At 52.5% G+C, this 26,752-nt stretch overlaps 1 protein-coding gene across 1 annotated transcript in view; it reads left to right on the top strand.

Annotated features, from left to right (window-relative positions):
• ADCY5 (adenylate cyclase 5) overlaps positions 1–26,752 on the top strand; it is a 147,975-nt gene that overhangs the window by 83,342 nt on the left and 37,881 nt on the right. Inside the window, exons 2-7 of the mRNA XM_045502281.1 lie at positions 4,304–4,453; positions 7,682–7,803; positions 21,136–21,247; positions 22,851–22,978; positions 24,978–25,136; positions 26,005–26,146. Of these exons, the coding sequence (XP_045358237.1) occupies positions 4,304–4,453; positions 7,682–7,803; positions 21,136–21,247; positions 22,851–22,978; positions 24,978–25,136; positions 26,005–26,146 (813 nt within the window). The remainder of the gene's footprint in view (positions 1–4,303; positions 4,454–7,681; positions 7,804–21,135; positions 21,248–22,850; positions 22,979–24,977; positions 25,137–26,004; positions 26,147–26,752) is intronic.

The following is a 26,752-nucleotide window of genomic DNA, read 5'->3' as shown; positions in this document are numbered from 1 at the left end:
AGGCGCCCCTAAATGGTACTTTAAAAGATTCCAAGTCTGATTGTTTATTGCTTGCATATAGAAATGCAGTTGCTTTTTTTTACATTAATTTTTTCTTTTGTAAATGAAAGGCAGCTGGGTAAGATAAGCGATGCATGGGTTTAGCAAATTATCACAACTGGGTTAAGTCTTGTCTCTGCCTTATCCCAGTTGTGTATATGTGCGTTAATAGACTGAGTCATTGACTGACTTTATTATGGAGGAAATATTTGTCAAGTATTGCAGTTGCTTTTTATGTATTGATCTGGTATCCTGTGATCTTGTATCTTTATATTTTTAAACTTGCTTATTAATTCTGGTAGAATTTGGGGGAGATTTTCATGACACAATCATGTCATCTGGAAATATAGACAGTTTTATTTCTTCCTTTCCAATCTGTATGCCTTTTCCCTGTCTTATTGCATCGTCTAGAACCTCCAGTACAATGCTGAATAAGAGTGATGAAAGGACACTGTCTTGCTTTGTTCCTGGTCTTAGCAGGAAACATTCAGTCTTTCACTATTAAGTATGATGTTAACTATACATTTTTGCTTATGCCATTGATCAGATTGAGGACTGTCCCTTCCATTCCTAATTTTTTAAAAAATGATTATTTATTTTTGAGAGAGAGAGAGACAGAGTGTGAGTGGAGGGGTTGCAGAGAGAGACAGACAGACAGAATCTGAAGCAGGCTCCAGGCTCTGAGCTGTTAGAACAGAGCCCAACATGGGGCTCAAACTTAAGAACCATGAGATCATGACCTGGGCTGAAGTTGAATGCTTAACTGACTGAGTCACCCAGGCATCCAAATTTTTCTTTTTTTTTTCTTTTTTTTAATGTTTATTTATTTTTGAGAGAGAGAGAGTGTGTGTGTGTGTGTGAGAGAGAGAGAGCACGAGTGGGGAAGGGGCAGAGAGGGAAACACAGAATCTGAAGCAAGCTCCAGACTCCCGAGTTGTCAGCACAGAGCCTGACATGGGGCTTGAACCCATGAACTGTGAGATCATGACCTGAGCCAAAGTTGGACACTTAACTGAGTGAGCCACCCAGGTGCTCTGAGTTTTTCTTTCTTAACCGTTCACTGATGTTGAATTTTTTCCGTATATTTTTTCAGTAACTACTGAAATAACTATACGTTTTTTTCTATTTAGTCTGTTAATATGGTGAATTACATTGATTTTTCTTTTCTTTTGTTTTTTAATGTTTATTTTTGAGAGACAGCACAAACGGGGGAGGGGCAGGGAGGGGGATAGAGGATCTGAAGCAGCCTCTTAGCTGACATTAGCGAGCCCGAACTCACAAACTGGGAGATCATGACCTGAGCCGAAGTCGGGTGCTCAACCAATTGAGCTACCCAGGTGACCCTACACTGATTTTTCAAAGTTGAACCAGCCTTCCATTCCTGGGATAAACCGCACTTGGCCATGTGGCATTATTATGATACAATTTCCTGTCTGAGGGCGGCTCCTCATCTTCTCCTTCCTAGTTTTTCCTTTCTCCTGTTTTTAGTCGTCTGGTACCTTCCTTTCCTTTCAAAAAGGAGCATGCTGGAGAATGTTCTAGTTAGGGAAGAACATGCTCCAGCATTCCCTGAAGATCGTGCCTTCAGCCTTCATCTCCTCATTTCATTGTTTTTCCTTATCTCTTTCTCAGTGGTCCCAGTGACTTCCTAGAGGTATGTCTTCAGGGTTTTCCTTCAGAGTCACTTGCATTGGTTACTACTGTAGGCCACAGTCTATTTCTTCCTGAACCTTATCCCCCTGGTCTTAGGGGCTCCTCCTTCTGAGTCAGCTCTGCTTTGCCTGGCCCCCAGCCTCATATAAATCTTTGGGCTTCTGTGGCAGCCTCCTGATCTGTCTCCCACTCCCTGCATTACTTTTACCCTTGATGAGTCGTCATCTTCTTCTTTTTTTTTTTTTTTTTTTTTTTTTAAGTTTGAGAGAGAGAGAATGTGTGTGGGAGGAGCAGAGAGAGAAAGAGGGAGAGAGAGAATCTGAGCAGGCCCTGCACTTCAGCCCATGAACTGTGAGATCATGACCTGAGCCAAAGCCAAGAGTCACACACTCAACTGACCGAGCCACCCAGGCGCCCCCGGTTATCTTCTTGAAGCTATGTGTTCATGCTGCTGTTGTTTCCTTCATTAGTCCTTCATGCTCCTATTTTGTAAGGATTGTGCTAGGCCTCTCAGCCTGACATTCAGATGCCCCTTCAGTCTGGCTCTGGTCTGCCTTTCCAGCTCTATCTTCTCTCTATGGACTTCTCTTCAGGATCAGAAAGCCTGGATTATTTATTCAAGGACCCTGAGTACCTCACAAACATGAGTTTAGTGGATACTCTTTCCAGGGATGTTCTTTCCCATGCCTGCCAGACTCACCAATTATGCCTCCAACCCCAGGCCCAGTGTGCCCTCCTCTGCCCTCCTGCCCCCCATGCTCCCCTCGTCTCCCTCTTGCTTAGTGTGAGGCAGTTTCTGTTTCCTATCACTGGTTCTTTGTCAGTCTTGACCACTTATCTCTTCACCTGGATTGTAAGCTTCTGTAGAGCAGGGGTTTTCTTTCCTTGTGATAAGTAGGTTGTGTTTTTCTCTGCCATGTTTTTACACGAAATGACAATGGTAGGATTCTGAGGTGGATGGGTTTGGGATGGGGTTTGGGGGAGTTGTGAGTCAACATAAGAGTTGGTGGAGCTGGTAATCTGAGTTTGCCCTTTCCCTGAAGGCACATCCAGGAAGCATCTGGAAGATATCCAGGAGGTGGTTGAGGGGAGCTTATAATGTCCTTCAGCCAGGAAACCAGAATTTATTGTGTAGCCAAGGAGAGAGCAGGACTTTGAGACAGGAAAGAGAGTCTCTTTCTGTTCATGGATTGGGACAGTCACGATAAAGGATGTCTCCAGGGAAACATGGCACCACATCCCGCATGAGCCCACATGGCTTCCAGGCCTAAGCTGGCTGAGGACCCCGGATAGAGGTCAGAGTACCTCAGAGCTGGGGTGGGGAAAGCCTTCAGGTGGAATGCAGACCTGAGTCAAGGACAGGAAGTCTAGGATCCAGTGGACAAAGAGGACCCCGGAAGAAGAGTGTGGAGGGCTGTCTGCCAGGTCACCGCCAGGCAGCTGAAGTCCCAGAGGGCTTCTGGAACTATAACGGAAGGTTCGAGGGCTAATTAGGGTTACCCCTTCTGTAGTTGAGACTGAGAATTAAGTTTTTCAAGGGAGGGATGGAGTCCTAGAAGCCTGAGCATCTTTGCATGGCTTCTGTCCTGTGTGGCCTAAGGCCAGGGCAGGACCAGGATTAGTTTACCTAGATATCCCAGGAGCTGTACCTACCAAGAAAAAATTTGTCTCAGCAGCACCATTGCCAGGACCTGAAATGTGCTGTGAAACTTGCTTTCGTGGGGTGTGTAGTGTTGTGTTTTGGTTTCCCTTCACTTTTCAGTAAATATTCCTTTCCAAAGAATTCCAACCTTGTCTCTGTGACCTGAGGGGCAGTAGTATTTTTCCACACACGTACCTCAGTCAGCACGGAGAAGGGCATTAGTGAGGAGCAGAGGGTGATGGTGGATGCTCTCCAGCTGGTATGGTGGAGTTGTCAGAGGGCTGTGGTGCTGGTGCAGAGAAGGAATGGAAGCTGAGGAAGAGGAGATGAGACCAGCTATTGCCACTGATCCCTACTGGCTGGGGACCTTATCCGTCTCTCATTTCCCAGGGGATTTAGCACAGTGCTGGGTATCTCATGGGTAGCCAGCAAGTGCTTGCTTCATCGCAGTTGATCCCTGGGGAATAATAAGCTAATATAAAAATAATAATAAGCTAAGGATTCTCTGCCAAAGGGTAGCCCTTTGTCCTGCCCTGGACTTTATCGCACTTTCAAAAAAAGAAATCTCACAATGCTTATGGAACCTTCCTTGCAATGCCCCTGCCACCTCCCGCAATACACAGCTCCATCACAGCATCACCAGTATCCCCAACCTTTTCAGCGCTGGGGCTATGGACATGTTCAGTATGATTATTCAGAGACTCGGTTCCTTAGGGCCATAACCTGTCACAGGCCAGCCAAGTTTTGGCCTTTGAGGAAGTCAGAGAGCCTGACCTATTATGCTTGGCTACTCCCTGTGGTCAGCCATGGGTGGGTGTCCTTGGCATTAGTTTGCTCACAGCTAGGTGGTTTTTGCTAATGTGGAGGCTGGGGGCCCTATGCTTGGGGGCCGGAGGGTCAGGGTTGGGGCTCCAGTGACTGGTTGGAGCTCCAGGCCTGAGCTCGGTGTCTTCATCTCTCCCTCTGCAGCTTGTCTCCAATGTCCTCATTTTCTCCTGCACCAACATCGTGGGTGTCTGCACCCACTACCCGGCTGAGGTCTCTCAGAGACAGGCCTTCCAGGAAACCCGGGAGTGCATCCAGGCACGGCTCCACTCACAACGGGAGAACCAGCAACAGGTGAGTAGGGCCCTCTTGTCCTTTTGTGGCTACAGGGAGCACAGGCCCAGGACCTGCCTTAGCCCAGCTGCCTGCCACCCCTCTCCCCCACCCCGCCCAGCTCAGCTCCTTGTAGCTGCCCTGCCCTGTTTTCCGGGCAGGACCCAGCCAGAGGGGAATGTTTTCCCTGGAGGGAGCCTAGCATTTCTGGCTCTGTGGGCATGCTCTAGGGAGACTTTGGAGAAAGAGCTCTACCCCAGCCCTTGCCCACTGCCTCCTCAGTGTTCCCCTGTGGACTGCAAAGAAGCCAGGCTGCCCAGGCCCTGGACATAGAAAAGCACCCTCCACCTGTCCCCAGTGCTGATGAGGTGAAGGAGCGTCTGCATCAGCATTCCCACCTGGGATTCAGGTGCTCCCCCATGAGAGAGGAGAGAAGGGAGAGCTGTCAACCCCTGGGACACCCTCTCCAGGCACGTCCTCTGTGCTGAGTTCTGGGGTTTGGTTGGTTCAGAGAAAGGATGATGGTTGTCTCACCCTAAACCTCATCCTCAGAGAACTTTTGGGAGGGAAGTAAGCCACTCATGTGGGCCAGAGACTTGCAGGACTTTTCCGAGTGAGCACTGGGGCAGGGTGTCCTGCCCCTGTGTGCTCTCTTGGGTAAGGGCAGGGCAAGGACTGAGGGCTGGTCAGCGTTCCCCTCCTGGCTGCCTGGCATCCTGTTTGGGGTTCAGGACCATTGTGTCATCTCCTGCGTGTGAACCAGATGAGGTCTGGGGACCCTGGGCAGGAGCTCCAGAGATGGGACCATGTGACCCCAGGGGAGCGTGTGGGCAGGTCAGCAGGGTGACGGGGGCCCCCACTAGACTTGTACCAGTTGTAGTTGTTAGAGATGAGGTTACTCCAAAGCAGGTTCTCCTCTCTTATTATGTTTGTGCCTACCCAGCAAGCTGAATGGAGTCCTGCTGCCTTCAAGCTTGGGGATAAGGGAGACAAAGGCCTAGACAGCGGTAGTCCCCTGCACCCTCCTCGCTGGCACAGAGCGTGTGCTGTGGACGTCCCAAGTGCCCTTTGACCACAGTGTGAGAGGGTCTCTGACTCCATCTGGATGCATCCTGAGGAGTTATTGGCACGGGCTGGCCATATCTGGATGGCTGAGCAAGGGGGTGACGCTCTGGCACCATTCCTCCCCGCCCCCGCGAATCGCTGCCTATCCCTGCTTCCTGTCCAGCCCTGCCGCTGTGGCCGTTGTGTCCTGCCAGGTCCCCAGCTCATGCTGTCCAGTCGGCGGCCTGGCTTGCCCCAGGCATTCTTTTGGCCCTGTCTGAACTCCTGGTCCAGCTCTTGAATGAGACCCATGCTCAGCAGTGTCCCTGAGTCCTCCCACTGTCTTTGTCTGACACGCTTGCTGCACTTCTGCAACCTACTGGAGGCCCCTACGCGCCTCAATGGCCCCCTCTCTCGTCCCAGTTCCAGACTCTGGCATCTCTTGCCAGAGATCCGTCCCTTTTTGTGCTAGGGAGTGTCCCTTCTCACTCCTGGACCTTGTCCCTTCCCCAGTAAAAAGAACATTTTATAGCTCATCACCGTTTACTTGCACTAGCCCTGGACAGGCTGGACATTCCAGCAAATCCACAGGGATTTGGGAGAGAAAATCTATTTGCTTTACCATGTTCTGAGCCAAGATACCAGGGAGGAGAGGCGTACTTACTGGGGGCGGGTACTCCTCACCCAGCCAGAGCCTTGTGGCTCTCGGGCCTTCCCCCACCCTTGGGTCCTTGGGAACACTCCTCGGTGCCACCTGATAATGGGACTCAGAACTGTTCCCCAACACCCCTCCCCCACTTTCCTGACCCTCAGCCCCAGAAGTGGTTATAGTTGTAGGAAGATCTTTCATGGATATAAACTGTATGTAGCACACTTTCTCGAGCTGTCTTGGATTTCCACAGAATTGCTCTTTATTTTGTTTTTGTCACCAGTAACCATTTACTGAGAGTTCAGTAAATAGAAGGTGGCCTTCAGTGGCCATGTGCACTGATACTCAGGGAGACCAAGCTAACCCACAGAGAGCACCCTCGCTAGATTAACAGTGTTTTCCAGGACGCACGCAGGCTGTCAGCTGTGGAGCTGAGCACAACACAGCCCCATCCTCGGGGTATCTCATTGCTACAGGGAGACCCTGTTAACAAATCACCAAAACCCTGAGTGATCAGGGATTCTGCAGGAAGGCCCTGGGTGGTGAGGGGGTGCTGCTGCCAGAGCCAGGAAGGGGGAAGCCTGAAGGAGGGCTACCAGCCATATGTGAGGATGGTGAGTCTAGCTGAGGAGATTGTGTGCAAAGGCAAGAAAACACCACCAGCAGCTTGGGAAGCTTCCCGTGGTTCTCTGTGTTTGGATCAGAGCACAGATTTCAATGCAGGGCGTGCTGGGAGCATGCAATGAGATACCCCCGAGGATGCTGCTGCGTCGTGCTCAGCTCCACAGCTGAGGGCCTGGGAGGAGGACGCAGAAGGGAGGCCAAGTCCAGACCCTATCGGGGCCCCACATGACCCTCCCCTCCACTGTGTGGCCCTGGCCCCTCTCCCTGCTTCTCTCCCACCTCTTCTCTCAGTTTGTCAGTCAGCGTGATTTCCCCTTTCTTCTGGGTTACTCTCCCCTGTGTAGAAATGGAGCACTTCAACCTTCTCCTTCTGGTCCCTGCGAAGCCTTCTCTGGCCACCCCATTCTCCCCAGCCCGGGTCAGGTACCCCTGCTCAGTGCCGCAGAGTACCCCACACCCCCATGAGACTGGGAGCTTTGTGAAGGAGGAACTTTGCCTGTCTCACTGACAGTTACAACTCCTGGCGCCCAGCATGATAGGTGCTCAGTAAATATTTGATGACTAATTGAATGAATCTCATTTAATGCTCTCAACAACCTCATCCCTATTTATAGATGAGGAACCTGAGGCTCAGAGAGGTTCAGTAATTTGCACGAGGTCACATGGAGTCTCAGGTGACATCCAGGATGCCAGGGGGCTCAGTACTACAGGTTCACCAGGAGAGCTCTTCCCCAAGTATGTGACAGAAAAACCAGGAGGTTGCCCAGGGAGACAGGATTCAAGTAGCCCTGGGGGCATGACTCTAGCCCCACCCCCACACAGGTGTTAGCTCCGTGGATTTCAGGTGACCTGAGAGGTTTTCTAGGACTTTGCAGGTGGGGACCCAGGCAGGTGGATGGAGCTATGACAAAAGCATGTGCTTCCCTCCCCAGGAGCGGCTCCTGCTGTCTGTCCTGCCCCGTCATGTTGCCATGGAGATGAAAGCAGACATCAATGCCAAGCAGGAGGATATGATGTTCCATAAGATTTACATCCAGAAACATGACAACGTGAGGTAGGAATGAGGCTGGGGGGTGAGGCTGGGAGTGGAAGGACTGATCCCCCAGGGAGACAACATCCCTACCTCCTCCCCTTCAAGGGAGCACAGCCCAACAGGGTGGTCTGTGGCTTTGGGGTGTGTGTTGTCTGGGGCGCCCTGGCCGCACCATACCCCTACAGGTTGGAGGTGAAGCTGCAGGGAGAAGATATAGAAGGAAGGAGGAGAAAGGAGAAAGCAATAACACCAGCTGTTGGGGAAATTCCTAGCCTAACAAGGGAGACAGAAAGCAGACTTAGGACCCACATATCCCCATCATCGTCTCAACCTTCATCACCATCTAGCAGCTTCCATGCCTTCTAAGCCAGTGTATGTCAGGCGCTGAACCAGCCATTACCCATCTATTGCTAATCATCCTGACCATGCAGCAAAGTGGGGACCCTTATCAGCATCCCTCGTTTAGAGACTTAGCTTGGAATGGCTAAGACCCTCACCCAGGGTCACTCAGCGAGGAGTGGCAAAGCTGAGGTACATCCAGGTTGGCCTGCCCCAAAGCCCATGCCCCTTTTACTGCACATTTGCCGCTTCTCTAGACAGAAGCTGCCGGCAGCAGAGATGTGCAAACAGATGTAGACTAATAGAGTGCAAAATCTGCTTATGAGTTCCATGGGGACATGAAGCGATACAGTGGCCTTCATCCAGCATGGCTTCCTGGAGAGCCCAGTAATCCTCCCATATGCCCAGAAAAGGAGCTACTGTGTTTGCCTTTGAGAGAGTTACTTTCTCCCTGGGCAGGTTTTCCTTGGCCCCACAAGTCTTCCAAGGCTGGTGTAGAGGGAACCTTTTGAGGCTTGGGCTGAGTTTTCATAAAGGGATTAAATGGGATAGTATAAATTACTGTGCATGCACACACACACAAACACACACACACACACACACACACACACACAAATATACGTCCTTTCAAGGTGAGGTTGATGGCCACGGAGGCGGAGCAGGCACTGTGTTTTCCTGTAGAAATTGTCAGAAGTTCAAGCAGAATTGTCCAGTTCCCAAGTGTGCCCTGGAATCTAAGACCGTTGTTCCTGCCCACGCGTCCTGTATCCATCTTCCAAAACAGACTCAAAACCTTTGGGAGAAAAAGGTACCGGAACAACACTTTTGTCCCCATTTTGGGGGTACCCCAATCCCCCTGAAGCCCACCCATGCTCCGCTGTCAGGCAGGGAGAGCATAGACAGCGGCAGGAAGAAGGCTGCCTATGGCCGAGTCCCCCCCATGTCTGCTCAGGAGGTGTCCCAAAGCTCAGAGAGAGAAGTGGGACCCAGGACTTGGTAGGTCGTGCTGACATACTGTTTTCCCACTTCTTCTCACACCCATCTCTGACCTACAAGGTGGAATAATTGGTAACAACAGTAGTTAAACTTGTATAGTGCCTTCTTTAACTCACACACTGGTCAATGCTTCACTATATTCACGGAGTCCTCACAATATAAGAGGTTGGTGCTATTATTATCTCCATTTTATAGGAAACTGAGGCACAGAGATTAGTTTGTCTAAGATCGCAGATCTGGTTAATTAGGACAACTGTCTCCAGAAAGCTTTTTGGTATCAGAGTTCTTACCTAGCCTGACTAGGGTTTTTTTATATGCTTAGGAGAAAGGAGTGTGTATGAGGGTTTGTGGGAAGGAGTCAGGGAGCCCCCAAGCCAAGGGGAGACTCAGAAGAGAGAGAGGAAGGAGGTTTGGCTTCTAGCATGTGTGTGTGTATGTATGTGTGTGTACACCCACCATGGGCCTTTCCTGTGTGATTGAAACCCCTGAGATCTGGGGACTCTATGACATGGAAAGAAAGAGCCTTCCCTATTAGAACAAATCCCAGAAGCCCAAATCAGGTTGGGAAGGAGTAACCTGCCTAGTGGTTCTAGCACATATAAAGCCCTGAGCTCCCTGTTTCTGGGATTTTCTCTCTTGATCCTGTCTTCACCATCCCACTGGCCCTGGCGTCCTTCCAAACACAGCTTGGACAAAAGGTGCTTTCTTTGACTGTTCTCAGTGTGGCAGTGCTTTTGGCAGATTCCACTCAAATATAAGGTAGAACACGAAGGGAATGAGGAAAATTTAGTGCTCAGAAACAGTTTGGCATTGAAGGCATAGATTCTCAGCCTGACTTGGTTAACACATCTGGCCACCTCTGCATCTCTGCCCAGCACCTTGCCCACTCATCTCCTCCTCTCAGTGGCTTTGGGCCCCTATCCCTCCAGCAAGGGGGTTTGGTCAGAGGGGCTGACTCACGCCTCTTCCACCACCACAAAGAGTGGCCCACCCCTGGGGTGACATCCCCCTCACCCTTCCACTCCCACAGAGGCTTGACTTTGGACGGGTAAAAGACTAGTACTCTAGGGACGCCTGTGTGGCTCGGTCAGTTGAGTGTCCAGCTTTGGTTCAGGTCATGATCTCACAGCTTGTGAGCTCAAGCCTCACTGCTGTCAGTGCAGAGCCCATTTCAGATCCTCTGTCCCCTCTCCCTCTGCCCCTCCCCCACTCTCACATGTGTATACACTCTCTTTCTCTCTCTCAAAAATAAGTAAACATTGAAATAAAAAAAGAATAGTACTCTAATCACAAAGTGGCTGGAGCGTCAGTGTCCATGTGGCAAGAATCAGACCTGCAGCCATAACGGGGGTATTTCTGTTTTAGGACGTGCAGAGGATCAATGACAGCAAGCAGGAAAGAGATAAAAGGAGAGAAAAATCAAGATGCTGCCCTTTTTATAGGGACAGACATAATTCTGACTCTGAAATTGCCAGGCTAGTTGTGGCTGGTACACATCCGAGGCCAGCCACAAGCAATCATATGCAAATACCTCGCGGGAGCCCTGTTTCTTGTTCCATTAGCAACCCTGGCTGCAGCTCTTGATGGGAACACATTGTATGCTTGGTCTCTCTTTTGGGTTGAACCTTTGACTCAGATTGGGGGTTGAGTAGTAGGTGGAGGGGTGACATCATAGTGTAGAAGGGCACTTTGGGGCTGGGCTCATGGCACAGTGATTAGGTGTGGGGTCAGGCAGCCCTGCGAGTCACCCGAGCTCTGCTGTTCGTGGCCATGTGACCAGGGCAAGTTATAGGTACTGATGCTGTGAACGTCAGTCTCCTCATCTACATGATAGGGCAGGAAGAATACTTACCTCGTAGGGTTGTGAAAAGCAAATGAAATCGTGTGAGGAAAGCACTTAGTGCAGCGTCTGGCACCGGACATGTGTTCAGTAATTGGGAACAGCTATTATTGTTGGTACTGCTATTATGATTATTATCGCACTCCTATCAACAAAGAAAGGCCTGGGGATTCTCTAGCTGGAGAGTGGAAGGGTGAGGAGTCACGCTTGTCAATTCTCTGCTGAGTGGTAATATTTAGAGAGGGTGATGACGTGCTGCCCTCTAGCCCCTCCGAGAGCAAGGCCACAAGAAAAATAAATCAACCCTGCGGTGTGACAGGCTGGGCCTGGATCTACGGAAGGGGAAGAGACTAATGGGTGGGGAGAGTTTAGCCTGGGCAGGAAGGGGTGACAACAGGCCCCCACCGCTCTCTGTGGCCTCACCCTTTCCTGGCCCCCAACACAAAAGTCGCTCCTGGGATTGCCAGGAGGCTGTCAGGTGCTTTGGTGCTGGCTATGCATTGAGGTGGACCAGAGGCCAAGGACCCTTGGAGACCCCTTCCCTGGAGCCCCCAGCCTGTCCCGTCTTTCATGTGGTGACGGATGGAGATGTGTTAACCCCTCTAGCTGGACTGGTCGGTGGGGCTGGGGCCCTTGCTGGGTGTCAGACCTGTGGCTTGAGAGCCCTCCTCGCCGTCCTCTCCCCAGATGCCTGCCTCTCCTGCAGCCAGCAGAGGGGGGCTGTGCCATCCTGGGCCTCCAGCACATGCCAGCAGAGACAGCCCTGGGCTGGGGGGTCCCAGTGCTCTGCCTTGGAGGAGAGACAGTGAGGGTGGAGGAAGGGGCGAGCCCTAGAAGCTCACAGCAGGGGAAGGCATATCCCCGTGGGTCGCAGTAAGTGTACAGATGTTGTCAGAGCTCATGTGCCACCAGATTGCCCTCGCCAAGAGGTCACCGTTGTGAAGCAAGATGAGTGTCTGTGTTGAGCAGCCTGGGTCACACCCTGCTCTGCCACTTAATAGCTGTGGGAACTTGGATGAGTCACCTAACCTGAGCCTCAGTTTCCGCATCTGTAAAGGGGAATAGTGGTGCCCCCTCACTCATTCATTCAGTGGATGTTTTCCTCTGCTTCCATGGGTGGAGACCACCAACTGCACTCACAGACCCTTAGCTATGAGGCAGGGATTGCAGTGGGAACTGAGAGGGACCCCCTCTCTGATATTGGCAGGCTCACTTTCCTTTCAGGAAGACATGCACTACACAATGGATTAATTAGTAATGTGGGAACGTATCACATGAGGAATGGGGGTAGGGCTTTGCATTCTTGAAGGCTATCGATGTTACAAAACTTACTGCTCAATTATTCTGTCATGATGGAAGCCACAAAGGAACAGAACCTGTAAGACGGGGCCCTAAGACTCACTCCTTATGGGGGTGTCCCTGGCCAGGCCCCCCCACCCAGGCAGTAGCCATAGACTGTTCCTCCTATGGAGGTGAAGCAGGCTACCAGGCAAGAGTCAAGGTCAGGTGACCAATACCCCAAATGTTTCAGGAGCCAGGGAGCACCTGAGGATTCTGAAGGGCACTGAAGGATTCCCCACTTCCATTAAGGGTTGCTATTGAATGAGGACAGCTCCACGCCTGAATGACCTGTCCTTATGTTGGAGCCCTTAGGTTTTAAAGGTTGTAGATGGTGGGAGGAACACAGAGCATTCCAGACTGCCGTCTGTGCCAACTCCTCCCCGGGGCACTGGTCCTCAGCTGAGGTAACACACTCCTCACCTGGCTCTGTCTGTTTGGGCCTTGGGAGGGGTCCTGGATGAAGTGTGGGGGTCTTGGCTCATTGGCTCGAATCACAGCCTCATTCTCATGGGCCTGGCCAGAAGAGCTGCTAACCCAGGGGTGAAATTGAGGTAATGCCCATCCCTGCACAGCAGGGTTGTGTGTGTGTGTGTGGGGGGGGGGGTGTGGGGAAGGCTGCCCTCTTCTCACTCACTTCCCCTCCTTTCCCTTCTCCCCTCAGGCTCTCCTGAACCTCCCCCTTTTAAGGTTATCATCTCCTCTCCCATCTCCTTCAAGGACTTGGCTGCGTTCCCCAGGTCGCTCTGGTGTCTGGCTCAGCTGCAGCATGGCTGTGAATTGTAATGGCCTCACGACAACGTCCGTGATGCTCAGATACCTGTGGGTGGATTGTGCATCCTGTGGGCAGAGAGGGAAAATGTTTACCTCCAGTCATATTCCCGGCATCCGACCACATGAGGGATGGTTCTGTAAACACCTAGCGTTCCTGTCTCCAACCTGATATTAAGAAAAGTATTCTGAGCTCTACGTTATACCAGTTATAGACAGAGGTGGCCTTTATATTATTATCTCATTCATTCCACATTTATTGTGCTGCCACTCTTTGCCAGGCGTGACTAAGAGTAGACAGAAAAGATACCACGCTTGCCCCTCAGGGAGTATCTGGGCCTCACCAGTGAGGCCGGGCCGAGCCCAGTGCCATGAGGACAGCAGCCTCAGAACGCAGCTGGCCCCATGGGGGAAGCCACTGGGGCTGGGTCTTATCTCTTTAATTAACTAACTAAATAATTCATTATTTTACTTGTGGTAAAACATACATAGTATAAAACTGACCATTTTAACCATTCACGTTGTGGTGCAAACCACCACCACTATCCATCTCCAGAACTTTTTTCATCTTGCAAAACTGAAACTCTGTACCTGTTAACAGCTCCCCATACCTCCCTCACCTGGCCCCTGACAAACACCATTCTACTTTCTGCCTATGAATTTGGCTTCTGTGGGTACCTTATTTAAGTGGGATCATAGAGTATCTGTTCTTCTGTGACAGGCTTATGTCACTCAGCATAACGTATTCAAGGTTCATGCATGTTGTAGCATGTGTCAGACTTTCCATTCTTTTTTGTTTTAATTTTTTAATGTTTATTTTATTTTTGAGAGAAAGAGTGCAAGCAAGGGAGGGGCAGAGAGAGAGGGAAACACACAATCTGAAGCAGGCTCCAGGCTATGAGCTGTCAGCACAGAGCCTGACACGGTGCTTGAACCCACAGAACATGAGATCATGACCCGAGCCCAAGTCGGACACTTAACTGACTGAGCCACCAGGCACCCCAGATTCTCCATCCTTTTTAAGGCTAAATGATATTCCATTGCATGTAGGTGCCACATTTCGTTTATCCATTCATTTGTTGATGGACATTTGGGTTGCTTCAACCTTTTGGCTGTTGTGAATGATGGTGCTATGGGTGTGCAAAAACCTTCTTGAGTCCCTGCTTTCAGTTCTTTTGGGTGTATATCTAGAAGTGAAATTGCTATATCATATGGCATGTAATCCCATTTTTAATTTTTTTTTTGAGAGAGCGAGTACAAGTTGGGGAGGGCCAGAGGGAAAGGGGTAAGGAGGGGGGGGGAGAGAGAGAATGAGAGAATATAAGAATATGAATCTTAAGCAGGCTCCATGCCCAGCTTGGAGCCTAACAAGGGGCTCGATCTCACAGCTGTGAGATCATGACCTGAGCCCAAATGAAGAGCCGGACCCTTAACTCACAGAGCCACCCAGGTGTCCCCTATTTTTAATTTTTTAAATAAGTCCATACTGTTTTCCATAGTGGTTCACCCTCTGACCTTTCCACCAGCAGTGTATAAGGGCTCTAGTCTCTTCACTTCCTCGCATGGAATTGGGTCTCACAAGAGACCTAAGTTTGTCCTTGGACACAGAATGGGGATCAGTGGGCAAAGGAGCCAGTGGCCAGCAAGGACTTATTATTTTAGCTCTTTGGACTCAAAATTGGGGGCCCTGGGGTAGGTAGGAAGGGAGATAAGTTAGGCTGAAGAAGCACTAACCTGTTGAATGTGTCAGGCTATGTCTGTGAAATTCTGATTCTTGTAAGAAATCAGAGCAAGAAAGATATCAGAGAAGATATCATGAAGATGGAAGGGTTAGAATGAGATCCTAGAAAAATATGATTTGTTTTCAACCCCTTTTATTATATGAGGATGTATGTTCTTTGTAGACAAATCAGGAATCAACAATATAAGAAGACAATAGAAAGCACCACATTCTCATCACTGAGAGGTCACTGACTACTGCTCGGTCTTGGTGCAGTCCCCTCCCCCTCATGGGCTTCTCTTTTGAGATACATTTCCCCAGCTCTTGCAAGGCTTTGTGAACACAAAGTCCATTGTCTGGGTGGTGGCTGTAGGATTTGGTGGGCAGAAACAAGATCAAGGGCTCAGGGGATGGAATGGGGTCTGCAGGGGATCCTGAGGCTGGCAACATGGATTCCAGGGCATAGATCGACCCCAGGCCCTCTGGAACCAATCCTGATAGTCAGGCCAGTCTTGGGGCCCTTCCAGGTTCTGAAGGAAGGGGTCCATTTCCGTGAGAGTGGAGAAGGCATGGCTGTCCCCGGGTGGATTGCCCTGCTGGTGGAGTCTGTGCAGATATCCGTTGTGTTCAGCATTCTCTCATTGGCCTTCCCCCTCTGCCTCTCCCAGCCTGTCCCTTAGATAGGGCCTGGTCCACATACCCCGCTCTAATTGTTTTTGCACCACCCCTTGGAAAATGCCCAGTCACCTGGCATCCATTCTCAGCCAGATATTGATGTGACCACACAACACTGACCGTGCTGCTCACCGAATGCTTGCGAGTGACCCATCACTCCTCTTCTATCTTACAAGGGGTGTGGACCTGAGAGGCTCCCCAGGTTGTATGGCTTGAAGCAAGTGGGAGGCATGCCGCAGCAAGTGGGACCCCCGGCCTGTGGCTGGGCCTTCTCAGGCTACGCTGCTGGGGCCCATACAGCACTTCTTGCCCTGCTTCCCTAAGACCTTTAGCCCCCGCTGGGCCCAACATCCTGGGATTTGGGCTGAGACCTGGCCATACCCACTTCCTGCCCCTACCCGATGACCTTTCCTGGGCCCAATTCAACAGACGGTTTGCCTCTAGCATCTCTTGAGCCCCCTCTGCACGCAGGGCCGAGGACTGCAGATCAGAGCAGCAGGTCCTGGGCATGGCCTCCCGCCCAGACCACCACGAGAACTCGGCGTCTAGGCGTCCCACGCGCTCCCTGGAGTGGCTTCTGTTCGGGAGCGGGGTCAGACTCCAACATCTTCATCAGGCCACAGCACCTGTTGGTGCAAGAGGGAGCAACGGTGAGGAAATGTGCTTACCCACAAATACGTGTGGAAAAGCTGAGCCGAGCTGCGACGGAACACTGAAGGACCTATTGTGGTAATTGGGCTGAAGTGCCTGCCTACTCTTGCCTCTGGAGTAGGAGGCGGGCAACCACGAGTGATGGATGGCAGGCAATTAGGGAGGAGTGCATTGCCAGGGCCGGCCGACCCTGCTTCCGCGTGCCCACCGCCAGGGCCTGATCGCGTTGCCGAGATGAGCTCTCAAGTGGGAGCTGATCAATGAACGAACACCGGGCTGCAGGTCTGGGCCTGGCATGGCTGTACAATGGCCCTGAGGATTACCAAGGAGCACATCAGGAAACCTCGGCCAGGAGAAGTCTGCAGTTGGGTCAACCTCAAAAACAGAGGAGCTTCCAGAGTGACAGCCGCTGAGTAGAAGCCTCCCCCAAGGCAGCAGAGGAGGGTGACTTTGCCTTTGACAGGAGGTGGGGGGAACGTGGAGGTGGCAGAATTTCCATAAATGTTCAGAGCTGGGACCTCAGAGACCCTGTCCAAACCTCTGCACAAGTGAGGAGCCTGCTCTGAGCCTCTCCTCTCCAGCAGGCTGGCTCACCACCCACTCGTCAGCCAGCCAGCAGCCTACCTTCTCTGACTCCTCAGTGTCTGTTGAAAGCCCCAGGCGGCAGCGGCAGTGGGGGTGGGGGGGGGGCACAAAGAGTAGATCCCAGCAGTCTGGAGGGAGGCTCTGGCTTTCTCAGCCACCTGCAGGCCCCTCACACACTGGCGTGGTCGATGTCGTTTCCGACACCTCCTGGCATTAACCAGGAAGCTGCTCATGGCCTCTGCAACCATTCTACCATTTATCCCGTGGATGTCGTTGTGCTGTCTGCTGATGCCAGGCCCTGGGCTCCACAGGCTCCTGTCTTAGGCAACCTGCTTGGGATCCCAAGAGGCCCCATGGGGTCGAAGGAAGAACTGTTGGAATTGCTGGCCTTGCCTCTTGCTTGCTTTCAAACTGTGCATATTCTCTTCCATTCAACAAACCTATATTAGGCACTGTTATGGGTTGCACTGTGTCTCCCTACAAAATATGTTGCGAGTCCTAACCCCTGGTCCCTGTGAATGTGGCCTTATTTGGATATAGGGTCCTTGCAGATGAAATCAGATTAGGATGCTAGTGTAGGGTGAGCCCCTAATCCAATATAAGTGGTGTCCTTAAAAGAAGACGAAGACACAGATACACAGGGACAGCGCTGTGTGAGGACAGAGGCAGAGACTGGAGTGACAGAGCTCCTGAGTCCCAGAATACTGAGGGTGGGCAGCCACCACCAGCAAGTAGGAAGAGGCGAGGAAGGGTCCTACCCAGAGTCTCAGAGGGAGGACGGCCCAGGTGACAGCTGGATTTCCGACCTCTAGCCTCCAGAACTGTGAGAGAACACATTTCTGTTGTTTCAAGCCACGCAGCTTGTAGTACTTTGCTATGGCAGGAGACTAATAGAGGCAGCTGCTGCGGGCTGGGCATTGTGCAGGGTGGGGCGGGGGCGGGGGAGGATGGGGAATAAGGCAGAGGGCGAGGGGGATGTGACCCGTCCTCAGTCAGAGGGTTATCCAGTTGTGAATTTTACTGAACATTTATTCCATGTGCCAGACGTTGTGCTGGTAGCTGAGATGTGGCAGTGAATGGACGAGGCCAAAATCCCTCCCTCAAGGACTTTGCATTCTAGCGAGGACAGAGAGAGACAGGAGCATAATAATAACAAAAACACCCGCAATAATATATTAAATAGTGAGATGTACAGTGGAGAAAAATACAGCAGGGAAGGGAAACAGACATGGGAGGGGTTATAGATTCACATAGGGTGATGAAGGTCTCCTTGAAGTGACATTTAAACTAGTGCAGTGGCTCTCAACCGTGGCTGTATGTTAGAATCACCGGGGAAGCTTAAAATAAAACAAAACGGAACAGAATGCATCAAGAGCAGAGCCCCACCTCAGGCTAATTAAGCCAGAATCTCTGGGGGTGGGGCTCAGGGACCACTCCTGTGAAAGTGCCTGGTGTTTCTAACAGACACCAAGTCTAAGGCCCACTGGTCCAGCAGGATGTGAGCAGCTGTGGAGGACAGTGCTCTAAGGCCCAGCAAGGTCCCCCGTGGAGAAGGAGAACGATGGCAGGCCTGCCCACGGCCAGCCCTGCCAGAGTGTCCCTCCTGAGTAGCTAGGTAAGCTCCGCAGGTGTGGGGGTCACAGCTACAAAGTGTGCCCCCTCTTGATGGATCCTGTACTCGCCCTCTGAACCCCTGGTCCACACTCCTGATTCTAGGGGCAGCCCATTCTCTCCCTCCACTCCTCTTTTTGGCCCGGTGCTGTGGGTTACCTGACCCTAGTAGTAGTCATCCTGCCTTGCTGGGTTCGGTTTGGGTTCAGGGACGTTTTTCTCTTCCTGCTGTGGGGGTCTCATCAGCCCCCGAGGCCAGGCGTCTGCTCCCCGTAGCTTTACTCTGCATGGAGCTGCCGCTGGGCCTGGTATCTCCTCGCTTTGCATTTGAAAAACTGACTTGAGCTGAATGCATATGTTTCTTAACTCTGGAGCAACAGGTCTTGATCCCAACCTCAATTGGCTTTGGTGTCTTCAGAGTTAAAGAATTTCCAGAGCAACTATGTGATGGTGCTTTCACATAGACTGAGAGAGCTGGTTCCCTTGTTCTTGAATGGAGTCGGGCAGTTGCCTAAGAGACTGAGAGCTGGAGAAGCAGCAGGTGGGTGGGGAGGGGGCTGCACCTAGTTAGGGCCTGAGATCAGCATCTGGAGCATAGCGGCCTCCCCTCACCTGCTCCTCTTACCCTGCATGCAGACACCATGCACTCCCTCTGGGCAGGGTGCTGAGCCCATCTGCCCCGTCAGACCCCAGGCGTCAAAGCCTGATGGAGACCCCAAATCCTTTGCATCTCCTGAGCCCCTGCCTGCATAGCTGTCCACTCAGAAGCAGCCTGTCTGCTGTCCTTAGTCCTGTGGCCTGATGGAGCAGTGTATCTCCTCTCCGTTCCTCTTCTTTCTCCTCAGCTTTTCTTCTTTCCCCCCATTTGGCTCGTCTCTGCTTCCACCTTACCTCGTGTGAGCTGGCAAGCAGCTGCTAACTGTGCCCCCTCTTGATGGAGTCCTGGACTTGCCTACCCGCAGTGCCCCTCTGCCCTTCTCTGCCCCATATACAATGCCAGACCACTGAATTATGCTTTTATTGGTTTAAGTTGGCTGTGGGGCCAACAGCCTGGCCAGGTTGCCATGGGCAAGTGACTCAATCTCTCTGTGTCTGTTTCCTCACCTGTAAAAGGAGGATACTAACCTCATAGGATGGTCATGATGTTTAAGTGAGTTAATGCACACAAAGTGCTCAGAACAGTGTCCAGCTGTTTTAAAAGGTAGGTTTTATTATTATCCAGGTGTACAAAGGCAAATAGATCAGGAGGCAGCTGCCATTGAAAAGATCGTTTGTTATTCATCCCAAGAGAAGGGAGCACAGCACACACCATGGGGGCCATGTGCAGAAGCGCTGTGGAGGATCAGGAGGCAGGGTGAGAGGGCACTGTGGACGAGAGCGTTTATTGGGGTTTCTGCGGAAAGGAATGGGTGAGGCAGGATAAGCAGGTTTGGGATGGGCTAGTTTGAATAATTTCATCAGGCTCTGGAGTAGAGGGACTATCTCGGGTCCGGTACTTGTCCCTGGGGTGATTAGGGCAGGGGAGTAGTGGCCCCGGGTGTGAGAGCCGGTTGGGGTGCCGGGCTCTGGCCCCAGCGTGAGTTTTGACTATCTCCAAGAAAGGCTAGCCTGGGAGAGACAGGCTCCCCAGGGTCAGTAAGGCCCCAGAGATCAAGCATCAGGATAGAAAGACAAGCTTAATTTACCAACACAGATTTTCCAAATAAAATGACAAAATCTGTTTAGTTCTACGCTCTTCATTTGAAAAAGGAAGAGTCAGGTGCCTCAGAGCCTCGCGGTGCGATGGGGAGAACGCGGGCCTGGGGGAAGGAGCCCACCGCACTGCTGTCTGCAGCTTCTTCCTGGAGGCTCAGCCTCCTCATTTGTGAGAAGACACCAAGCCTTGGCTTTGGGGCTGCCTGGAGGACTTGGTGAGAAGACAGTTTGGAAACTCCCAGCCGTGAGTCGGGCCACCGAGAGCATCTCAGTACCTGAGAGTGATTACATTTTTGTGTCCATCCGGGGGGAAAGAAAACAACTCTTGGGGCTCTTACACATTCCAGCCCTGAGGACTCACCTCTGGCAGTGTGCTGTGGGAGAAAAGGAAGACGTTTTCAGTCTCCTGAACAAAAGCCAGAGAAACGGATAGAAGATCCACAAAGCACACTGCGGGGAACGGCTGGTACATTTGACTACGTGCCTGGGGATGAGGCTGAAGTTGCTGGCAGGGATGAGTTGGAGGCTTCCAGAGAAGCTTGCTGGCTGTGTCTTCCTCTCTGTCTCTCTCCCCTAGGCCGCTTTAGTCTGTCCCTTCTAGAGGACTCCCTGGGATGGAGGGCTTGGGGTCTAAAACCCTATCTGTAGGGTGGAGAGGTGAGACCTTAATATGGCTGCCCTTTAGGCCTGAAACACTTTCCAAGCAGATGAATCAAAGGCCCCAGTTACCTTGAGGCGTTTGCTCAGGAGTTAAACAGGGCAGGCCCAAGAGGTGACAGAACTGGGGGAGGGGGGCAGGCCCCTGACTTTGGTAACTCAGGCAGATGCATACTCCCAGACTTCATATGCCTCTGTCCCATCTTTCCTCCTGGGTGGGAGTGTGGGCACAATTAGAGCACAGGAAGCAGGACTCTAGCATATCTCCCGGCCAGCATGGAGAGGCCAGCATCCTCAACTCTCTGGTGCCAGGGCTCTTGATCTGCTCCCCAGCAGCCATTTGGAGCCCCCCGCCTGCCCCTGCCTGCACCTGGACTCTTTCTGGCCAGCAGCTCTCCTAAGGCAGAGGGTGGCCCTGGCTGTGTCCCCCTGAACTCCCTCTCTCATGGGAGTCTTCCTCCACCTGTCTCCCCAGCATCCTGTTTGCTGACATCGAGGGCTTCACCAGCCTGGCGTCCCAGTGCACTGCCCAGGAGCTAGTCATGACCCTCAACGAGCTCTTCGCCCGCTTCGACAAGCTGGCTGCGGTGAGTCTCCTGCCTGCTGTCCTCAGCACCCAAGGGCCTGTGCTGGAGCCAGAGGGTGGCTCCATCTGGGCTGCCTGAGGGAGAGTGCTGTGGCCAAGGACTCGCTGAACCCCAGGGACAGGCACTGTGCCAGCGTGTGCCCTGCTGAGCAGAGTCCACTGTTGAGAACTGGGGAGGGGCAGAGGGGTTGCACGGGCTGTGGCTGCATATCCTCACACCTTACTTTTACACTGTCACTGGTCACGGGTGGGGGCAAGTGGGCAAGCCCTCCATCTGAGGAGGGGAGTGTGGCAAGGCCCACAGGTAACACTGCCCAGGCTCCTGAGGAATTTCTGTTTGGTTGGCAAATTAGGTGCCATAGAGCCATTTTCTTGATGAGGTTGGCCGGTGATAAGAGAATGAGTCTGAGTCGCAACTGGCCTGCAGACAGCTACGTGCCACCCCCTAGAGGCTTCCGGAAAGAGGATGCTGCACTGTTTGGCAAATTGGAAGTAGCACCCCGGGGCCTGGAGTGGTAAACTGTGCATTCGTTCGTTAGGTCCTTGTTGACACTGTCATCCTTTCCCAGCTTTCGTGTCTTTGAGTGATGCTCTGGACCTTTGTAGAGTCCTTGCACGTCAGGGGCTGCTTGCTGCGGTATCACCGACATGTGGACACGTTCCCTTTTGCCCTCTCAGGACACCAGACCAGATCATTGATGAGAGGCCAGTGCTGGTCAGAGGCGGCAGCAGGGCCGCCAAGGGCATTAGATGGCGGGTCTCACACCTCACTGGTTGTTTCTATCACTGAACGTGGGTGGGGCGAGTGCGTGTATGCTGGGCCCTTGGGTTTGGGGGGGGCCTTAAATGAGAGTCCAGGCCACATGGACTGGTGTGTCCTAGCATCCCGCTTCATGGAGTAACTTCTAGGGGCCAGATTTGGAGAATTTGGTGACTAACGACATCCCATCCCAACCCTAGTCATGGGTCAACCTGACTGTCGGGTGACCCTGCCAGTTCCTCTGTTCAGGAGCAGCAGTGGGCGGGTGCTTCAGCTCTGTGGGTATCTTAGCGCTCATGTGCTTGCTGGTTTAGCAGCATTCTTTTTGGTATAAGTCTCAGGCTGAGGGTCAGATGAGCTTTGGTTAGGTCTCATTTCTGCTTCAGTCTTTTTGTAAAAGAAGGAGAATCAGCAAACTGTCCGTAGAACCTTAGGCCAAGAGTCAGAGCGTTCTCTGGGGCCTGGCAGTAGAACCAGGGGCTGGCTCTCAACTTGGGACCTTCCTCACTCTGATGAGTCTGCCCTATTTGCTCCCTCATCAGACCAACTGCATTCTTCTTGGGTCTCAGCAGTGACCATAAAAGTGAGTTCCTGAGCCTGGGGAGGCTGGAATGCCTCTGTGAGGGCTGCTCAGCCTGTCCTCCACCGCTCCCCCCCCACCCCGCCAGTCCCGATAAGCCTGTCCTGGGGCCGGGGCCATGCATCTGCCGGCACTGGGTCTGTGCTCACTGCCCTAAAAGGCAAGTTATTCCAGGCATGGGGTGAATCTGTTTGCTTCCCGTTTCTTTCCCTCCCACTTCTCTTTCCTACTATTTTTAATTTTTAAAATTAATTTGCTTTCCAGGAGAATCACTGTTTACGTATTAAGATCCTGGGGGATTGTTATTACTGTGTCTCTGGGCTGCCTGAAGCGAGGGCTGACCACGCTCACTGCTGCGTGGAGATGGGCATGGACATGATTGAGGCCATCTCGTAAGTGCCAGTCTGCGGGGGGACTGTCCATCTGTGGGGGTGCTGTCCCACAGCCTGAGTAACTGACCAGCTGGCCTCCAGGTGGAACTAATGGAGGCAGGGAAACTGGGGCAAAGCTGTCTCCCAAGGCCCCGTGGCCATGCTGGAGGGCTGATTTGCACCTCTAGACTTTGAGCCTTCTCCTGGGCAACTTCTATCCACAGCAGCCTAGGAAGCTTTTCCCAGGGGAACATGTCCTCTAGGAGGGGAGGGGTTTGCAGACTCCAGGGTAGCGGGAGATGTGGCCTCACCTCTGCAAGAGAGGAGAACCAGGTGGCCGTCGTGCTGGTCCTATGCATTGCACCCTAGTCTCTTAGGTCCCACGACTACCCAGCCAGGGGCAGAGCCCATTGGTCCCATTTCTTTCCAGATGAGTAAGGTTGGACTCACAGGGATTAAACAGCTCCCCAGGGTAACACAACAGGGCAAGTGGATGCAAACAGGTGTCCCGTCCTTCCTGGGAGCAATAGCAAAAAACATCTTTGGCCAATTCTTGGTCACTGCTGGCCAGAGAAGGGTGTCCAGTCATGAAAAGGTATGGGTAATCCAAGCTTAGGCTCAGGAATTTCGAGGTTCAGAAGTAGCCAGGGAGGGGCAAAGGAAAAGCCACAGTGGACAAGGTCAGAAGTCAGAGTAGCTGTCCAGGAGGGTGGCGGGGTCCATTCGGTTTGGTGGAGTTCCTTTCTGCAGTGTTTACTGACTGCCGCTGCATGCTTGGGCTAGCCAGTGCTTCCCTCCCTTGCCTGGAAGCACGGAGTCTGTTGAGGGAGAGGCTGGGACTCCCGCCACTGTGATACCAGGCATGCCGAGCAGACGCCACCAGGTGGGAGAGGCAAATCGAGATGGGAGGGTCCAGGAAGGGTCAGTTGTTTCCATTGGGAAGACCAAGAGAGGCTTCATGTAGGAAGTGGCCCCAGAGTTAAGACAGAAAGGTGGAATGAGATGTTATCAACCTAAGCAAAGGGCCGGAGGCACTGTGGATGGAAGGCGCAGCCACAGCCGAGGTATCCCAAGACAAGAGCAATGATGAATGACATCAGTCTTTCCTGTGTCAGGCGTCAGCCTCTTGCCGGTGAGGTGGTGAGGAGGGCAAGTGTCCACATGATGGTCCTGCCCTCTAGGCCAGGTCAGACTGCTGGTCCCACAGCTGGCTGAGTAGATCTATCCCAGGGTATCAGAGAGTATCCAGGTCCCTAAAGAGTACACACCGTGTACCCCCTCCCCCCCCCAAGCACCTGTACCCTCTTCTGCAGACCCTGCACCTCAGACATATACCCAGAGCAATATAGCTTCCATCACACTCTCCATCCTGCAGAGGGCCCACCCATCTACTAGAGGCCCCCGCGCCCCACGGTGTGGTGCATGTGCCACCGCGGTGGGGACTGGTGCTGTCTTCCAGCACATGGAACATCCCTGGTCCCCTGCACCTGCTCAGGCTCCCCTTCTCTCCTGAGCAGGACATGTGTCCTCTCTTGAAATAGTTAACCACCTTTCTCCGTTATCCTGCTAACGTCCAAGAAGCAGCAGCAATGTGGACAGATCTGAGTATTCTATGAATGGGGTTTGAAGCGGCTATAACTTCCCTGTCTCGGTCGGGCACTAATATGCGGAACACAGCTGAATTGACTTGAGGGTAGCAAAGAGAACCTTAGTTACCTTAGTGGGGAAGCAGCGAGTCCTGGGTTGTAGTGTGAGGCGCTGTGCCCCCTTGTGGCCATGCCGGGAAGCAACGCCTCACTTCTTACAGCACCTGAGCACCAGGGCCCAGCCGGTGCCGTGCCCGTGGTGCCCGTCGGGTGGAACAGTCTCAGACTCTGAATTTGGGCTGGACCAGAGAGAAATGACTCTTTGACCCCTGCACCTTCTGTCACACCCCCGACCCCGTGCCTTTCAGCCCCGCCCCCACTCTGTGTGCCTGGCCCCCGACCCTCTCCCAGCCTTACCCCTGCTCCATCCCCAGGTTGGTCCGGGAGGTGACTGGGGTGAACGTGAACATGCGCGTGGGAATTCACAGCGGGCGAGTACACTGCGGTGTCCTTGGTCTCAGGAAGTGGCAGTTCGACGTCTGGTCTAATGACGTCACGCTGGCCAACCACATGGAAGCTGGAGGCAAGGCAGGGTGAGTGAGGGCCCAGACTTCGCTTCCCACCCAATCCCACTCAGGGTGACTGTCCCGAGGCATGGGGCAGGGGGTGGGCAGGATGGGGTTGGCAGAATTTTAGTAGAAGGTCCTCTCCTTAACAAATTACTTGCACCACACCATGGCAAGTTGTAGGGAGCAGCCTCTCAACCTTTGCCCGGGCTTTACCCAGAAGACATTTGCACAAAACAGGGCAACTTGTTGTGTGATGTGATAGATGGGGTAGAGTTCTGGAGGAGGGAGGAACTGTGGGTAATTTTCAGGGGTGGCCAGGATGGAAAGGATGTGAGCTGGCCAGGGTGACTGGGCGGGATTCGGACAGGTAAGGAAGGTGGGAGTGGAGAGAGGGCCAGGATGAGGGACCACAGTGAGGACAGGCACAGGTATAGGAAACACGGTATTTCCAAGGAATGGAAGTAGAGCACATGACCGCTTAGGGACCAGTGGGAAAAACAGTGCCTGTGTTAAAAGAACATTCGTGCCAGGCTGGGGGACCTGGACTCAGTCGTGTACTCAGCCAGAGCCACTGCTGGCTCCTGAGCGGGTTTGTGAGATCTGTGCGACTGAGACTGTGTCCTCCTGACAGACTAATGATGTATTCTGTGATGAGGATGACATAACGTAGATGTGATGTGGTGTGGTCAGGTGGGAAGGGGTCTACCTTGAACAGTGGAGAGATGCAGTGTGTTGAGGCTGGGATCTAAGTTGGGCTTAGCATCTGAGCCAGGGTTTGGGCCCTGGGGTTTGAACTGTGGCCAAGTCGGTTGCAGTGTGGTTCTGTATGGGGACTGGAGTTCTGAAGTCATGTTTTCTGCCCTGCTCTCCCTGCATCCCTCCCTACCTGCAGGCGCATCCACATCACCAAGGCCACGCTCAACTACCTGAATGGTGACTACGAGGTGGAGCCAGGCTGTGGGGGCGAGCGCAATGCCTACCTCAAGGAGCACAGCATTGAGACCTTCCTCATCCTGCGCTGCACCCAGAAGCGGGTCGGGCCAAGGGCTGAGGGGCCGGGTGGACCGGGTGGGCCGGGTGGGCCAGGTGGGCCAGGTGGGCGGGGGAGGGCTCCAGGGGTTGCTCGGCCTTCTTCTTCTGGGGAGGAATGTTTCTTGGCAGCCGCTTCCTTGTCTTCTCACTCTTCCCTTGAGTCAAGTCGTGAATTCCTCACACGGTCGTGGTTCCTGCATCTCGGGAAGGACATGAGAGTTAGAAAGGCCTTGTGACAGCTGACAGCAAAGAGGGAATGTTTTCATTTTGCTTCTGTCGCAAAAATGCAACAGGCCTCAAATCAGTTAGCAACACAGCAGTAGGCCAGGGCATGGAAATAAAACAACTAGGAGGTCTGTCCGCCATCTACTGTATCTCCAGCCATTGGTTTCATCTCTGCCTTGCTCCTTGTCTGTTGCGTGAACTAGGTGGATACGTTCCTTCCCTATCTCTTCGTCTCGATAGGTCTCTGTCCCTACAGACCTTTATTTCTCAAGAGGACCTCTGTTCTTTCCCTCTTTCACCTTATAGTCCCCTTCTTCCCCCTCGCTTTGTCCCATCCCACACTTGCCCAAATATAAAACTGAATTATTAGCAGACTTTGGCAT

Source organism: Leopardus geoffroyi, chromosome C2, assembly GCF_018350155.1.
Source record: "Leopardus geoffroyi isolate Oge1 chromosome C2, O.geoffroyi_Oge1_pat1.0, whole genome shotgun sequence".
In the NCBI taxonomy this organism is placed as follows: Eukaryota; Metazoa; Chordata; class Mammalia; order Carnivora; family Felidae; genus Leopardus; species Leopardus geoffroyi.
The sequence above is the reverse complement of the archived record's forward strand: the minus strand, read 5'-3'. Positions and strand labels throughout refer to the sequence as shown.